The 17,262-nt window shown below is 46.1% G+C and overlaps 1 protein-coding gene across 7 annotated transcripts in view; it reads left to right on the forward strand.

Moving 5' to 3' along the window:
* The window catches only part of APBB2 (amyloid beta precursor protein binding family B member 2), a 405,358-nt gene that overhangs the window by 298,074 nt on the left and 90,022 nt on the right, over positions 1–17,262 (forward strand). For all 7 annotated transcript variants that reach the window (XM_017509868.2, XM_037731837.1, XM_017509866.2 and 4 more), the window contains 2 exons: positions 12,967–13,113; positions 16,161–16,288. In XM_017509868.2, the coding sequence (XP_017365357.1) occupies positions 12,967–13,113; positions 16,161–16,288 (275 nt within the window). The remainder of the gene's footprint in view (positions 1–12,966; positions 13,114–16,160; positions 16,289–17,262) is intronic.

Here is a 17,262-nt window from a genome sequence, read left to right on the forward strand (position 1 = left end):
AAAAAAAAAAAAAGAAAAAAAGAAAAGAAAATTAGCCAGACATAATGGTGGATGCCTGTAATCCCAACTGCTAGGGAGACTGAGGCAGGTGAATTGCTTGAACCTGCGAGGCAGAGGTTGCAGTGAGCCGACTTCTTGCCATTGCACTCCAGCCTAGGTGACAAGAACAAAACTCCCTCTCATAAAATAAAATTAAAATAAGGTAAAGTATGACTAGAGCTGGGATCCCTCTGTTCCTCAGCTGTGCCACTTTGCTAAACTGATATCCTCTTCTGGAAAATCAAGATAGTAATCCACCCTGAGGATTAAACCTCAGATCAAATCCAACTCTGCAGTTTATTTACTGTGTGACATTAGACAGTTCAGCGAAGGTCTCTGAACCTCAGTTTCTCATTTAGAAAATAAATACAGCACCTACTTGGTAGGGTTGTTGTGAAAACATGTTGTGCTACATGCTGTAAAGCATGCAGCTTGTGATCTGTAAATGTCAGCGCCCACCTTCATGCCTTCCCTGCCAAGACCAGGCTCTTAACTTGTGTATAAAATACTCAGCACAGAGTGAGCCCTCGATGAATAATCACTGCTAGTATCATGATGATGATTGTAAGTGATCATCAGATTACATATGTCTAATGAGATATGCCTGCAAGTTCGTGTTTAAGTAAACATACACATAATTTGTTTCATGACATTCTGGAAACATTGGGCTACGTCTCTCGGTTGAACCCACCTCTGCTCAAATTTTCCATTGATAAAAATAGGCCTCATAATGCCAGCCTGGTTCCTGGGCAGGAAATGACTTATGCAATTAACTATTTCTGTACTAAGTCACAACCCGGAGGCATGTCTCTGGCATGAGTGAAGAATCTGCAAGGATCCTGGCCGTTATGATGCAGATTGCCAGGCTCCTCTGCCAGCATCATTGTTCGTCAGCTTGCAGTGGCCTGGGGATTGGAAACCACAGTGAATTTCCTGCAGAGTGAACCCTCTCATTAGCCAACCTGAACACGCAGTCCGCTGACACTTGCGTTTCTCTCTGTGAATTAATAAGTTGACATTCTGGTTATTTTTTTAATTTGTATGACTTGTTCATGATGTGCTGATGATTGAACCCGCTCAGCAAGTTAATGAGAGTTGGTGTGGTGCAGGCATTGCAAATAATTGCCATTGCACGGTGCACCAGCCTTTCTTTAGTAGCAGAAGTCCTTCTGTGTAAGGGCAAGAGTGGGGCCACTGTGAAACAGGAGGCCCAGAGGACTCAGCCCCACATTGGGCTCTTCTGCAGATTGCCACTAGACCTAATAATCCTAGGCATCTGGAGAACGTTGTGGAGAGCAGTGCTGTGGCTGGGAGGGAGGAGGATGCAGCTAGCAGGCAGTTAGTCAGTTGCCTGGGCATTTCTTTTGCCTCCATGGGCCTCTTTGCCTCCAGTGATCTGTTAGCGGGTGTTGGGTGACGGCACCCCCTGGTGGACAGTGTGCGCAAGGGCACCCACACCATCTTAGGACTTTTGGTGCCTGCAGTGGGGGCATCCCCAGTGTGGGCTTTGAGGCTCTTCTGAGACTACTCAGGGCCAGCCCAAAGCTATAAATCTAGAGCTGGTAGGCTTTGAAGTACTCACTCCCCATTGAGGGAATATTTCCTTTGCCTCAGTGTACTCCTGGCCTTGAATTCTTTGGAACTTCTTTAGAATGGGCTGGCCTCCCTGGGCTCCGGTGCCATCTGGGTCTAGCTACTGGGTGCACCCAAGACTGTGAGGAGGGGAGGCGGCACGTTGTGCACACGTGTGTCAGGGCGAGAGGCGTGAGGTGTGGCCTGGGGAGGCTGGCCGCCTCCTCTCCATCAGGAAAGCTGGCATTGTTGCCGCACCTAGGAGGCAGAGCGGCTGGTGACAGGAATTTGTCAGTACACAAACTCAGGCTTCACTGCCAGCTCCTCCATATGCTCATGGTTACCTGAAGTGTGTACACCACTGTTTGTTTGTTGGCTGGGGCTGCCATCACAAAGTACCACAGATGAGGTGGCTTCAACTACACACACTTTCTTTTCTCACACTTGTGGAGCCTGGGAGCGCAAGGTCACTGTGACGGCAGGGTTGGTTTCCCCTGGGGCCGCCCTCCTGGGTTTGTGCTGGCAGCATTTTTCTTCTGTCTTCACATGGCATCTTCTCTGTGTGGGTGCCTGCGGTGCCCACACACACACACACACAGACACACAGACACCTGGGCACAGTGGCTCATGCCTATAATCTCAGCACTTCGGGAGGCCGAGGTGAGCAGATCACTTGAGCCGAGGAGTTCCAGACCAGCCTGGGCAACATGGTGAAACCCCATTTCTACCAAAAAAAANAAAAAAAAAAAAAAAAAAAAAACCACTTTTTTTTTAAATTAGCGGGCATGATGGTGCACACTTGTAGTCCCATTTACTCAGGGAGGCTGAACCCAGAAGGTCAAGGCGCAGTGAGCTAAGATCACGCCACTGCACTCCAGTCTGGACAACAACAAAAAAATTAGGCTGGGTGTGGTGGCTTATTCCTGTAATCCCAGCACTTTGGGAGGCTGAGGCAGGCGGATCACCTGAGGTCAGGAGTTGAAGACCAGCCTGACCAACATAGCGAAATCCCATCTCTACTAAAAATACAAAAATTAGCCAGGCATGGTGGGACGCACCTGTGATCCCAACTAGTATGGAAGCTAAGACAGGAGAATCACTTGAACTGAGGAGGTGGAGGCTGCAGTGAACCGAGATTGCACCACTGCACTCTAGCCTGGGTGACACAGTGAGACTCTGTCTAAAAGTAAAATAAAATATTGCAGCACCCTCCCCCTCTCCAGCATGGCCTCAGACCACTGACCTTCATCAAACTCATTTCCCCTTCCCCACTCGAGCCACATGAGGAGTCAGGAAGGAGTCCTGGCTGCTGCTCTGGGCCATCGTACCCTTACCAAGCAGATCTCTCAATGCAGAGGAGTGAGGAGCTTTGGCTTCCCCTGAGTAAGCCTGGGGAAGGAAGCAAAGAATCCCCAACAGTAGTTAAAGTAGACGCCAGATCTCATCTCAGCCCCCACTGGAGTGAGACTGCCTTCGTGCACTCTCTCCAGAACCTCAGTGGTTCCTGTAAATCTCAAAATGATTGCTTTTCTCAAGGTTGCTGCGTGGCAAGTCTGCAAGTGCACTTTCTCCAGCAGAGGGCGGCAGTTAGGAATAGACGTGGCAGCAGGCCCGAGCTGACGGGAATGGCCCAGGGGAGAGCTAGGAAAGATGCATCTGCTTGGAAAGAATCCTTTCATTTTCATTTAAGGACTCGAAATCAGGGAAGGTTTACATCCTGGGAACTTGGGCGGCTCCCTGTTGTGTGTGAAGAAGGATTGCACGCCACCGATCAGATGCGTTGCCTCGTTCCCCTTCCTTAGCTTTCATTTTGTATGACTGTGTGTGCATTGGGTGTTTCCCAACTGCAGGGGATGGGGTTAGTATTCCTGGCCCTGTGAGCAGAGACAGAGGTGACCCACGGTGGGAACTGCCCTCCATGAAGGGACCAGCCAGTCGTGGGTGGCAGGCAAGGAGATGGATATCGTGGGTGATATTTCAATCATGGATCAGCCCTTAGTGCCTGGCACATGCTAAGCACTACGTGGGGGTTAGCTATGATCATGACCGTCCTCTTTGTAGAAGGGCTTGTCAGATGTTAATATCAGGGGAGCTTTTCCGTTACATTGTCTTGCTCTGAAAAATAGGAAGGGGGAACGTTAAGTAAATGGCACTAGCGGGCCCAGGGCCTCCAAGGGCCATGCATCATGATTTCTGCCTGAATGCTCACTGTGTTGTAGACAGTCTGGGGGAATGGCAGGACATCTGAAGCACTCACTGGGGCCAGCAAAGAAATGCTCTCTGGGTCTTCCTTGGCCACCGAGGTCTCTGCCATGCTGAATAATGAATCAGGCGGATTGCTTGCTTCAGCCAGCTGGAGAACTGGGTCAAGCTTCACTCCAGAGAATCCCCAGACACCTCTCTGGCGGAACCCACTGACATCCTAGATCGGAAAAGCATTTCAGTATTTCCCAAAAAACCGATACCAAAGCCTAATTATATTAAAAACCGTATGCATAATGACGGTGATCTCCGTGTCTGCCTGTAATGACTACAAACGCCAGTTTACTAAAGACTTCTCTATTATGGAGGCAACAGCCAAGAGGTATTTGGAATCTTGAAAAGCCTATGTGTTTTTTGAATGGACTCTGTGAAAGTTGTTTTAGGTCACAGCCCTTTGCTCGCTGGCTGCTTTATTTATTTATTTATTTATTTATTTATTTTTGAGATGGAGTCTCACTCTGTTGCCCAGTGGCACAATCTTGGCTCACTGCAACCTCCACCTCCTGGGATTAAGTGATTCTCCTGCCTCAACTTTCCAAGTAGCTTGTATTACAGGCACCTGCCACTATGCCTGGCTAATTTTTGTATTTTTTTAGTATAGATGGGGTTTCACCATGTTGGCAGGCTGGTCTCAAACTCCTGACCTCAGGTGATCTGCCTTCCTTGTCTTCCCAAAGTGCTGGGATTACAGGCGTGAGCCACCACACCCAACCCATTTTTAAATTTTATTATTAATTTTTTTAAGAGATGGTGTATCGCTCAGTCATCTAAGCTGGAGTGCAGTGGCTTGATCCTAGCTCATGGCAGCCTTGAACTCCTGAGCTCAAGTGACCCTCCCACCTCAGCCTCTCTAGTAGCTGGGACTACAGGTGTGCACCACTGCGCCTGGCTAATTAAAAAAATTTTTTTTACAGACCATGTCTCGTTTTGTCACCCAGGCTTGTCTTGAACTCCCAGCCTCAAGTGATCCTCCTGTGTCAGCCTCCCAAGTAGTTGGGATTACAGGCATGAGTCACTATGCCTGGCTAGTTTCATGTATATACTAAAAGCTGGGTGTTGGGGCTGGGTGGGGTGGCTCATGCCTATAATTCCAGCACTTTGGGAGGCCAAGGTGGGAGGATCACTTGAGCCCAGGAGCTTGAGACCAGCCTGGACAACATGGCGAGATCCTGACTCTACAAAAAGTCAAAAATTCGCAGGGTATGGTGGTGGGCACCTGTAGTCCCAGCCACTTGGGAGGCTGAGGTGGAGGGATTGCCTGAGCCTGAGAGGTCGAGGCTACAGCGAGCCATGTTTGTACCACCGTACTCCAACCTGGGTGACAGAGACCCCATCTCAAAAAAAAAAAAAAACAAAACAAAAAAAAAAAAAAAAAAAAAAAAAAAACAACCAAAAACCTGGTTGTCATCTCACCTTGACAGGTCATTCCGTCCTGCCTGTTGGCCCCAGCTCCAGCCACTCAGAAGTTGTACAGTCCTTTCCCGCCCCCTTTGTTCCCCTATACCCATTTCTTCTGTTCACCCTTAAATTCTTGATCATTTCCTATGTAGAGCCATTTAACCATTTTCCTTATCCACTAACCAAAAAAGGACTGTGATGCTAACTAGAAAGCTTTTGCTAGCCCCAATGCATATACACACATACAATGCTATCTAACCTCCTTGGAATTCTTTTAAAGTACAGTAAACCTTTACTTAACATCATTAGTGAGTTTGTAGAAACTGCAACGTCAAGAGAAACAATGTATAAGGAAACCAATTTTTTTTACTCATCCATGTTATAGCAGAGCAACATTGAAAGAAGTTGAACAAAACAACCTTCTTCAAGGTGGGTCATTTTGCTTAACGTTACAGTTTCCAAGAACCTATCAATGACATTAAGTGAAGATTTACTGTACTGTGTATTCTTATAGCTTTTGGAAAACGATTGAGAGCTTTGGACCATCTTTCCATAATCTGCACATGTGTGCGTGCATGCACATACACACACACATAGACACATACACAATTTTGGATATATTTTCAGGGAGTTTAGAACTTCCTGAAGCCCATCCATGGATCTCCCAGGTCTGTGGACCCCTAATAAAATCCCTGAAGTGTGGCAGCTTTGGTGGCTTATACCTGTAATCCCAGTATTTTGGGGGGCCGAGGCGGGTGGATCACCTGAGGTCAAGAGTTCAAGACCAGCCTGGCCAACATGGTGAAATCCCATCTCTACTAAAAATACAAAAATTAGCCAGGCGTGGTGGCTCATGCCTGTAATCCCAGCTGCTCAAGAGGCTGAGGCAGGAGAATCGCTTGAACTTGGGAGGCAGAGGTTGCAGTAAGCGGAGATCGCACCACTCTGCTCCAGCCCGGGAGACACAGCAAGACTCAGTCTCAAAAAAAAAAAAAAAAACCACCAAACCCTGAAGTCAGCTGATGAGATGGAACCTGCCCTTCTGAAAAGGTTCTGCCCCCTACCACCTGGGAGTATCCTTAGTGATGCTCAGTCATTAATTGTAGGAATAAAACTGGATTGGCATAGCTGGCTATGGTGTGTCAGGATTGAGAGACCAGAGACTTTGAGAAAATAGTGGCCACCTTTTCTCACCTATTTCCTTTGGGCCAGCCCCTTTGCAAGATTCTTAATCTAAGCTCCCAACTCATGCTTGTGCCTCAGTGCACCCTTCATTCACAACCCATGCTATAGATTGCTGCTATGCGTCTGCTCTGTCACAAGCTTCTCAAAAGTAGGAACTTATCTACTCCTAGATGAATCTACAGGGAAGAATAGGCACCCATCTCTAGGTCCTCCAGGAACTAACAGGCACTCAGTAAATTTTATCAGCTCGAATGCACAGTGGTTATTGTGCTACAGGATGATTAGGCTTGAATGGTAAGTAATTCCCATAGATGAGTGCTAATTAGGATTACATTTGTAGTGTTGGGTCGCATTTTAGCTTTTTGATATGAACTTTTTAATTTTTTTAACATGTTACTTTTATTGGTTCTGGTAGCATTTACCTTTTGGTCACTATCCCACCGCAGTCACAGAGCAGCGGCTGTGCCCTGGGTGTTGGATATGCTCATTCGTGGACATGAGTTCATTTTACCACTGTCGTCTTCAGTCCTGTTCCCCGAGGCTGACCCACCTGGCTAGAGGCAAGGCCCATATCCCACGGCTCACTGGCTCTGGCCCTGGTCTCGCCCCTCACTGCATCCCCTGGATGAGGTCCCTGGAGGAGGTCCCCAAGTTTTCTGACAGCATGCTCTCATTCTGCTACCTGCATGAAAGCCTAGGGGAAGGAAAAGGACAGAAACCTAGAAATTCAGCTGGGGAAAGAGAAATGGAAGGTTGGGGAAAGCAAAAAATGAATTAATCGTGATTTCTGGAACCAGAGAGAAGAGACCGAAGTAAGTATTTGCTGAGGGCCTGCAATGGCCCAGCCACTTGCCCTTTGTCATTTGTAACCTTAGATTTTTCGGAGGCTGAGCATCCACTGATTGGAATATAGTTCGAACCCGGGACCATCTGGTCATAGAAACCAAGGCTTTGCTCTGTGTTCTGTCCCACAACACATCTTTTAGGAAGAGGTACAAGCTGCAAACAAGATGAGTGTTCCAACTAAGATAGGATGACTTGATTCCGCTGTGGAAGGAGAGGGAACAAAGGGGAGAGAAAGAGGCCCAGGCCAAAAGCTGTGTCCCTTCTAATGCAGCCAGATCCCTTAAATGCCCATAGTAACTAACAACCATAACAGAAGCAGCAGCAGACTCTAATTTAGCCCAGTTAATCCTCACAACATTTGATAGGTTGTTGTGAGACAAGTTATTTTTAGTACCCACATTTTATAATGAGGACATTGAGACATAGATGGATTAACTAACTCACCCAAGGTCAAAAATGATAAGAGGCAGCCGGTGGGATTTAAACCTAGATTTTGCTTTCAGTCTTAAGAACCATATAACTTTGGATAAAGAAAGGAGCCATCTGTCTATAGCAGTGCTTCTCAGGTGTGGCTCCCAGATCAGCAACTTTGGCATCATCTGAGAACTTGTTAGAAATATAGATTCTTAGGACTGAAAGACTGAAAAAAAAAAAGAGAGAAAGAGACAAATATAGATTCTTGGGCCCTATCCAGACCAACTGAATCAGAAACTCTGGGGAGGGACCCAATGTTCTGTGTGTGTTTTATTGGGTTTTGTTTTGTTTTGTTTTTGAGATGTAGTTTTGCTCTATCACCTAGGCTTGAGTGCAGTGGCACGATCTCAGCTCACTGCAACCACCGTCTCCCAGGTTCAAGTGATTCTCCTGCCTCAGCCTCCGGAGCAGCTGGATTACAGGCACTCACCACCACGCCTGGCTGATTTTTGTATTTTTGGTAGAGATGGAGTTTCACCATGTTGGCCAGGCTGGTCTCGAACTCCTAACCTCAAGTGCTCTGCCCACCTTGGCCTCCCAAAGTGCTGGAATTACAGGCATGAGCCACCACGCCTGGCCTGTTCTGTGTTTTAAGAAAGCCCTCCAGATCATTTATTCAAATGTATTGTGGTCTACAGTACATCTCCATATGCTGGCTTTGGCTGAAATCTGTTAAACTAGAGAAATCCTTAAAATCCACTAATAGAAAATAGTAAAAGTTTATCATTAATAATAAAGGCTGGATGCTGTGGCAAATGCCTGTAATCCCAGCACTTTGGGAGGCCAAGGTGGGTGGATCACCTGAGGTCAGGACTTCGAGACCAGCCTGGCCAACATGATGAAACCCTGACTCTACTAAGTAAAGACAAAAAAATTAGCCAGGCATGGTGGCGCACGCCTGTAATCCCAGCTACTCAGGAGGCTGAGGCAGGAGAATCACTTAAACCTGGGAGATGGAGGTTGCAGTGGGCCGAGACCACGCCACTGCACTCCAGCCTGGGCAACAGAGTGAGACTCCATCTCAAAAACAAACAAAAAAGAATAAGAAACATTTGCTGAGTTTTTACTATCTGCCAGGCATGATGCTAAGTATTTTACCAGCATTATCTTCTTTCGGCCTCACACATGTTGTAAGTATAGGCGGCGTTATTATTTTACAGATGAAGAGACTGAGACTCAGAGACCTGAGGTGACTTACTCAAAGTCCCCAGCCAGAAAGTACCAAAATCATGACTTGAATCCAGACCCCTCTGATGACACGATTCTAACCTGAACCATTACTCTTTAGCCCTTTTGGTTAAGAACTATTGAAGAACAGGCATCAGTCAAAGTGTATATGTTGTGTTTTTCTGTTATATATATTTTAAGGGGCAGATGACTTGATTAAATATTTTGAGCTCTTCCCGTGCTCCAAGATGAGGATTTATTCCCAGAACTGATTATGCCCAGCATCCCTGAGTTTAAGGGAAAGTGGCGGTAGTGGTTATGAACCTTCCTGGCCACACGGGGGCAGCACTAAACAGTGCCGGTTGCTTGTTACTGCTCTGTTCTTCGGGAAGAACCCAAGCTGGCATCTGGAGGAGCTCTGTATTCCCCATACACCTGCTTCCTTTGCCCACATGGAATGGGGTGAAACTCTTCAGATAGAAACTAAATTAACAGCAAGGTTGCACAAGAAAAATGATCAGTATTCTTAATGTGCTGGGGTGAGGTCAGCTGATTTGCATTTTTTAGCCAAGAATGATACTCTTGATGTTCAGAATTTTTGATCAAAATTTTTGTCATTTTGGACTCAAAGGAGAGAAAATAGCCAATATTCTTCTTTACCTTCTTTGCTATTACTGAATTCTTTTGAGCAGTCCCAGGTTGGAGGGTTTGTAGTAGGCAGTTGGAGACAGTGGGAAATTCATTTCTGACTTCTGGTTTTAAGAATATTATCTCACAGTAACACTGCTGTTTTAGGGTTCACCCCTGCCAGGATCACTGAGATGCTCTCCTGATGGCAGCTTCCGTGGATCCCACACCCCATTTCCACATGGGCATGCCACAATACGCCACCCAAGCCCCAGTTTCTATGCCAGAGGCCAAATTCACTAGAATTTTGACTGAGATGATTATATAATTTGTTGTCTAACACAGGACACTTTTTGAGAGTACAAGGGGCTGCTCTGAATAATTTTGCCAGAATGACAGGGATACCCCAGACTATTGAGGGGAAGATTCAGACATGTGGTCACCCTAATCTTCTTTCATTGTTCCTTCTTGTTTATTCCAGTTAAGTGTTATGTGAAAACATGAGTGACTGTATTTATTTTCTCACTGAACAAATGTTCAAGTGTTTTTTATCTGCTAAGTTCACTGACTATATTATTTTCTCCTCACAAAAACCCTCGGAAGTAACTATTATTGTTACTCCCATTTTTACAAACGAACAAAATTGGGATTTAGTAAATGGCTTGTCCAAGTCCCCAGCACCAGTCCCTCAGAGAGCTGAGACTGGAATGCAAGCTGTTTCTACTCTTGATCCATATACACTCAGAACCTCATTGAGGGCCAGGCATGGTGACTCACGCCTGTAACCCCAGCATTTTGGAGACCAAGGCAGGCCAATCATTTGAAGTCAGGAGTTCGAGGCCAGCCTGGCCAACATGATGAAACCCCGTCTCTACTAAAAATAGAAAAATTAGCTGGCCATGGTGGCGTGCACCTGTAATCCCAGCTACTCATGAAGCTGAGGCAGGAGGATCACTTGAACCTAGGAGACAGAGATTGCAGTGAGCCGAGATCATGCCACTGCACTCCAGCCTGGGTGACAGAGCAAGACTCTGTCTGAAAAAAAAAAAGAAAAGAAAAGAAAAAGAAACTGTATTGAGATCACGGGCTGTTTATCCAGCCTTCTTTATCATCCTAACCCCATCTGACATTGTCCTTCCATGAAAATCTCGGGGGCACAGAGCAAAGTGGTTTAGCGTAGGAGCCCAGAAGCCAAACTGCCCAGGTTTGAATCCTAGATCTACCACTTACCACCTTGGTGCTTCGCTCAGTTTCTTTATGTATAAAGTGGGTACAGTAACTTAGTATCGACCTCTAAGGGTGGGGGCGAGGACTGACTGAGTTAATACTTTTGACATGTGAATAGAGGTGGTAGGGAACAAGGTTGGAATGGCAGGCCAGAGGAGTCAGCTGGGACACTGATTTTACTGACTAAGGCCTGGGTTGGGAACCTTCGTGGAAGAGAGGTTAGTGGGCTGCACAGTACTTTCTAGAGCAATAGCAGGGCATGGGCACTTAGGGGCTCAGACTGGCAAAATTGTGCATCTTCATAAAGCAACACATTTAGTGGGGTGCTTCTGTGGAATATCCAATGCATCCACCTAGAGGAACTTTGAGACTGAGGGAGCAGAGCTGTGGAGGGGGCAGGCAGGCCAGCCAAGACCTGACCAGCCCTGAATTGGCCACAGCCGGCTCTGGCACCCAAGACCTCCTCACCATCGAGCTGGTGCCCTGCAGTGTGTACACATGTGCAGAACCTTTCCTCAAGACTTGGACTCCTGAGCAGCTTCTGTGGTTGTCACAGGAGCTGCCTTCTCTTTTTGGTTTCTTGGTAAAAGGCACCTTGTGCACTGTCAGCACAGTGGCAGCGAGGTGGTTACACAGCCCTCTCTTCTAGGACATGAGGATCAGCATGCTTAAATGGGATGTTTAGTCTTTGAGATTTTGGTGAGTTTTTTTCCTGACACAGTGTGATCAGCCACTCAGGAAGGAGGTGCCCAGTTTGTGCATGGTGACTGAAAGGGGACGTTGGCACTAGAATGAATGTGGTCACTTTAGGACACTTTGCTGCATTTCTTCATGTGGTTATGAAGCTCCCATTTGGAGACTTTACAAGCTGTTCTTCAAGAGCCAGTCTGTTGGCTCCCAAGGAAGGGTGGCTCCGTGTCTGCCTTTCCTATCCCAGGAAGGTGGCCTCCCGGCCGTGATGCACAGCTTGCCAGGACCAGGGATGCAGAGAGGGATGAGGGACCCTGCTCAGGCATGTGGCAGCCCTGGTGATCACCAGAAAGGCAAATGCTTTAGCCAGGTCACCCTCACGTGCACTGGGAAGTTTTTCCTTCATATGTCTTTGAATTTTTTACTTGTTATAATAAGCAGCATATAGTATTTTTTTAATTAAAGGGAAAAGTGGAATTACAGAACTTTAAAATAGAAGAAGTATGATCTCAAACAGAATCTCTCTAAACGATACAAGAATAAATAGTTTTTAAAGTACAAATCTGTCAATTCTGCAAGTTCTTCAGCATTCTAAGATTCCCTCATCACAGACGCTATAGGACATGACACACTTATTTGTTATCATGAGTGCATATTTTTTTTCCTTGTTTTGCTGCCTTTCTGGGTATTAGAGAAAACATCTTGCTTCTCTGTTATTAGAAACGAGTACCTAACATGTGTTTAATTCATTCTCTCTCCACCATTTCTAGTTGCTTACCAAAGAACAGTTTTCACAGGGTTGCATTTCTCACTATTTAAAAAACTGCCTTATAAGACGTATCAGGAGCTTAGAAATGTTTGTACCCGTTAACCCTATGCTTATACTTCTGGTAATCTACTCTTTTTTTTATTTTTTATTTTTTGAGATGGAGTCTCACCCTGTCACCCAAGCTGGAGTGCAATGGCATGATCTTGGCTCACTGCAACCTCCACCTCCAGGGTTCAAGTGATTCTCCTGCCTCAGCCTCCTGAGTAGCTGGAATTACAGGCACACACCACCATGCCTGGCTAATTTTTGTATTTTTAGCAGAGATGGGGTTTCGCCATGTTGGCTAGGCTGATTTCGAACCCCTGACCTCAGGTGATCCACCTGCCTCAGCCTCCCAAAGTGCTGGGATTACAGGCGTGAGCCACCACACCCAGGCTGCTTCTGGTAATCTATTGTAAGGAAGAAATCCAAACATACACACCCATCAGGCAAAATGATATTCATCACAACATTTTTTAAATAGCAAAAAATAATTATGATTTAATTTCTAGCAGTAGAGGATTTGTTAACTCAATCAGATGACTGAACATAATGAAGGAAATACAGGTGCCTAAGTGTATTACCTTGTAGTTGTGGGAGGAGAGTAGTGTAAGCTGATATGATTGACCAGACCACGGAGTGACTTCCTGTCCTGTTCGTCTGTCTTCCAGTGTTTTGCTGTGCGTTCTCTGGGATGGGTAGAGATGGCAGAAGAGGACCTCGCCCCCGGTAAAAGTAGCGTTGCGGTCAACAACTGCATCCGACAACTTTCCTACTGTAAAAATGACATCCGAGACACGGTCGGGATTTGGGGAGAGGTAAGTGGCATGTAGAACGATGTGTGGCAGGCTGTTTACATTCTCCTATGTTTCGGGAAGCCCTACAGCCCAGTGACACATGGTACTGAGGGGCTCCCAGGTGTTTATCAGGCGCCTTTTCCCATGAAGCCAGGAAGTGTAGGCATGGTGCCCCCGTGTGACTAATCCCTTAGCACTGCCAGATCCCGTGAGGACCGGGGCACGGGGCGAAAGTATTTCTCAGCAGCTAAGTGACACAGATCCACAGGTGAGCTTTAGGGGCTCAGAACTCTCCTATACATGCCTGCAAAATGGGATGTGCCAGTCTAGAAGAGCAGGTTTACAGACTGGAAGACGAAGGACCCATATTCTCAAAGAAGAAGGCGACTTCCACACATACACACAAAAGTGTTGATGCCTCTGCCCTAAAAGTTGACAAAGTATCCTTTTATAATACTCTGCTTACAGTCTGAAGAATCAACATTATACACGAATTGTGGAATTGATATTTATATATATCTCCCTTTCAGCAAAGTGATTGCATTTTGAAATGTTAGTTGAGATAATTTCAGAAAGGAAAGAAATACATACAGATACCAAATGTGTGTAAAACTCACATCAAACTGGAAAAGCTATTTTCCTGGTGTGCTCTGATTCCTGTAGAAATAGCACATTGGGAGCGTCTTGGAATAGTGCTTGTTACATGAGTAGATGCTCTCTGCTTCTAGTGAACAGAGCGTGGTAGAAAAATTTGCTTCTTGGTTGAGCTGATTGGAACTCCACTCACATTTTCTCCCAGCAGCATGTCCTTATGGGAGGTAGGTTTCCAGGCCTTTCCATGGTGGAGTTTGTCTGCCTTGAAGTGGAGCTGAGTCACTGCACCACCAAGCTGACTTTAGATTCCAGGCATAAGGGAGAGCTGGAAAAATTTTTTTCCATCCAAGAAAAGCCATTTACACTCCTCTGTTGTTTGACTTTACTGTCCTCTCTCACTGCATTATCTCCCATCCAAATACCCAGGCCTGGCCGGGTGCAGTGGCTCACACTTATAATTCCAGCACTTTGGGAGGCCGAGGCAGGTGGATCACCTGAGGTCAGGAGTTTGAGACCAGCCTGGCTAACATGGTGAAACCCCATCTCTACTAAAAATGCAAAAATTAGCCAGGTATGGTGGTACACATCTATAGTCCCAGCTACTGGAGAGGCTGAGGCGGGAAAATTGGCAGAGGTTGCAGTGCGCTGTGATCCTGCCACTGCACTCTAGCCTGGGCAACAAGAACAAGACTCCATCTCAAAAACTACCACCACCAACAACAAAAAACACAGACCTGTGTTCCCACCAAATTTGCCACCTGTCTTCTCTCCCTCCTTCAGTCAAAAATACTGTTCCTTCTTGGCTAGGATTTCGAAGGAAAGTGGTTGTTATTTATACGAACATGTGAATGACTGACATTTGGAGGAGCCATAGGTCTAAGGCAGCACACTCTAGGCTCTGTGAATCTGTTTCACCACAACAGTCTGTACAAGTTGTGTTTTCTGCCAGTGCTTTCATCGGTAAATGGCATAGCTGCTCTTTGGGGCAGATTTGAGACCAAGCTGGATCTCAGCTGTAGACACAGGCCACAGCTTAAACATTGGCTGACAGAGGCACTGGGATACCTGTCTCTGCTACCCTGAGCATCAGAGCTGTATTTCACTCTGAGAATGTTTGGTGGGAAACTAAAACATCGTTCCCAAAAACTATACCAAAAAGCAATTTATCTGTTTCACTTTGAGATTTGAAGACCTACCAAGAAGCCTCACTGTTCTACTGAGCCAGGTCTTCCAGCATCAATGCCACAGCATCTAGATGACCTTTAGGAGAGAGAGTCTTTCAGCTTTGCAACAGATGTTTAATGATGTCTTAAAATTATGCCTGGGAGGGCTAAGCGTGGTGGCTTACACCTGTAATCCCAGCACTTTGGGAAGCCAAGGCAGGTGGATCGGGGGGCCAGAGATCATGACTGTCCTGTCTAACACGGTGAAACCCTGTTTCTACTAAAAATACAAAAAATTAGTCAGATGTGGTGGCATGCACCTGTAATCCCAGCTACTCGGAAGGCTGAGGCAGGAGAATTGCTTGAACCGAGAAGGCAGAGGTTGCAGTGAGCCAAGATCATGCCACTGCATTCCAGCCTGGGTGACAGAGCTAGACTCCATCTAAAACAAAACAAAAAAAATTATACCTGGGAGATTACAGGGGGAATCCAGTTGAATAGTCTAGTGCTTCTGCCTGCAAAGAGCCAACAGAGTTGGGGAGTTGGGTCAGCAGAGTCTAAGATCCTGAAGAGCAGTGCAGGAGTGGAGAAACCCAGTGTTCCCCTGTGCTGGTATCATAGCAGCACCCACAGGTTCTGTGTCAGACCTTGAGCAAATTACTTTACTTTCAGCCTCAGTTTCCCCAACTGCCAGCTGGCGATAGTAACAATCCAAGCCCTCAGAAGGCAATTTCGAGAGTTCATGAGCCAGTGCACCTTAAGCACGTAGCCTAATGTCATCATTTAAACATTAGCTATTGTTAGTGCTGAGAAATGTCACTAAGCTGTGCCTGCTGTCTGCTGGGCAGATCACACAGCTAGGAAATGGTGTCTAAACTGAGAAGAAGCAGATATGTTGTAGGTCTGGGAAGGCCGTCAAGGGGATGTTTGGTAGGATCTGGCCAGAAGAATGCGAAGAGAGGTTCTTAGAGTTTGACGGGCATGGAATTAGTAATAGACTAAACTCTCCGGGGAACCCACCATTAGCCTTTTGTTACAAAAATTCAGAAGTGTAAATAATTAGATTTAAGAGCAGCTCAGAGGACACATTTCAGAGGACTTGGAGAGGGAGAGAGAAATTGGGTATGTGAGGGGAATGTGAAAGATAACCAATACCCTTGTCCAGAAGGGAAGTTTCTTAGGCTGACGATTTACAGACCCCAGGGTGGCTTCCTTTGACGGTTGACATGATGTTCCTAGATGGCCACATACACAGGATTAGGCTTTTGAGCCTGCATGAGGAAGACAGCATGTGTTCTCATTGTGTCCCAGGGGAAAGACATGTACCTGATCCTGGAGAACGACATGCTCAGCCTGGTGGACCCCATGGACCGCAGCGTGCTGCACTCGCAGCCCATCGTCAGCATCCGCGTGTGGGGCGTGGGCCGTGACAACGGCCGGTGAGTGCCTGGGTGGGACAGTCTGGTCACCTCACCTGTGTCCCTTTTCTAGCTGAACACCAAAGCACAGCCTTGCGGCATTTCACCGAATACAAAACTCATGTAGCCTCTGTATAGAAATGAAAAAATGAAAGCGTGTCTCTACTTCCCTGCCTTTTAAAGCCTTCAAGCTGCTTCCCTTCCTGGTTTCTGTATCTCAAATCTCTTGTCAACTCTGATCCTGATCCTGCTTTCTAGTTCTGCACGTGCCTCCTCCTGACCCTCCTCATTCAACCAGGTTTCCAACCCAGTCCATCTGAAGCCCTTTTCCCCCTCCTCTCTGCAGTCTTTTTAAAATTAATTCCATTTCATTCCATTGAGCCTTGGCCATTTCGGAGGCCCTCCTACTGCTTCCTTCATCAGGGGCTTACTTGAAGGGGGATGTAGTACAGCCTTTCATCATGAGCCTCAGGTCATTAAATCATGATTATCAGGAATTTCTGGGGTTTGAGATTGGCTAAATTTTTTTAACACTTGAAACGTCTGGTCATGTCAAAATTCCATTTGATGTATATTTTTCTGAAATGCTACTGAAAACGTGTTATTTGTAAGAAACGCATCCTTGATGTGTTACGAATTTTCTGTCCTCCAGGATGATTGGAAACAAGAAGTTGTGATTTTCAAGTGCGTATTTTAACTAATAAAGAAGCAGTTATCACAGGCCTTATGCTCAGAGACCATTGTTAAGTGATTGGTCACTTAAATGCAGTTAATTCTTAAAAATTATAGTCAATCTTTGGCAATTCCCAAGGTACGAGAGCATCTCCTAGCATTTAGGGATGAGCTGTAGGTTGATAGGTCATTATTGTTTTGTTGAAAATGGACAAGAGCATTGTAAAAGAGGATAAAAATCCCAGACAACCTAGAGGTGGCTTTCCTGAACCTATGGTTCCACTTCTGAACATTCTGCTTTTTTTTTTTTTTTTTTTTTTTTT

Source organism: Cebus imitator, unplaced genomic scaffold (assembly GCF_001604975.1).
Source record: "Cebus imitator isolate Cc_AM_T3 unplaced genomic scaffold, Cebus_imitator-1.0 Scaffold425, whole genome shotgun sequence".
NCBI lineage: Eukaryota > Metazoa > Chordata > Mammalia > Primates > Cebidae > Cebus > Cebus imitator.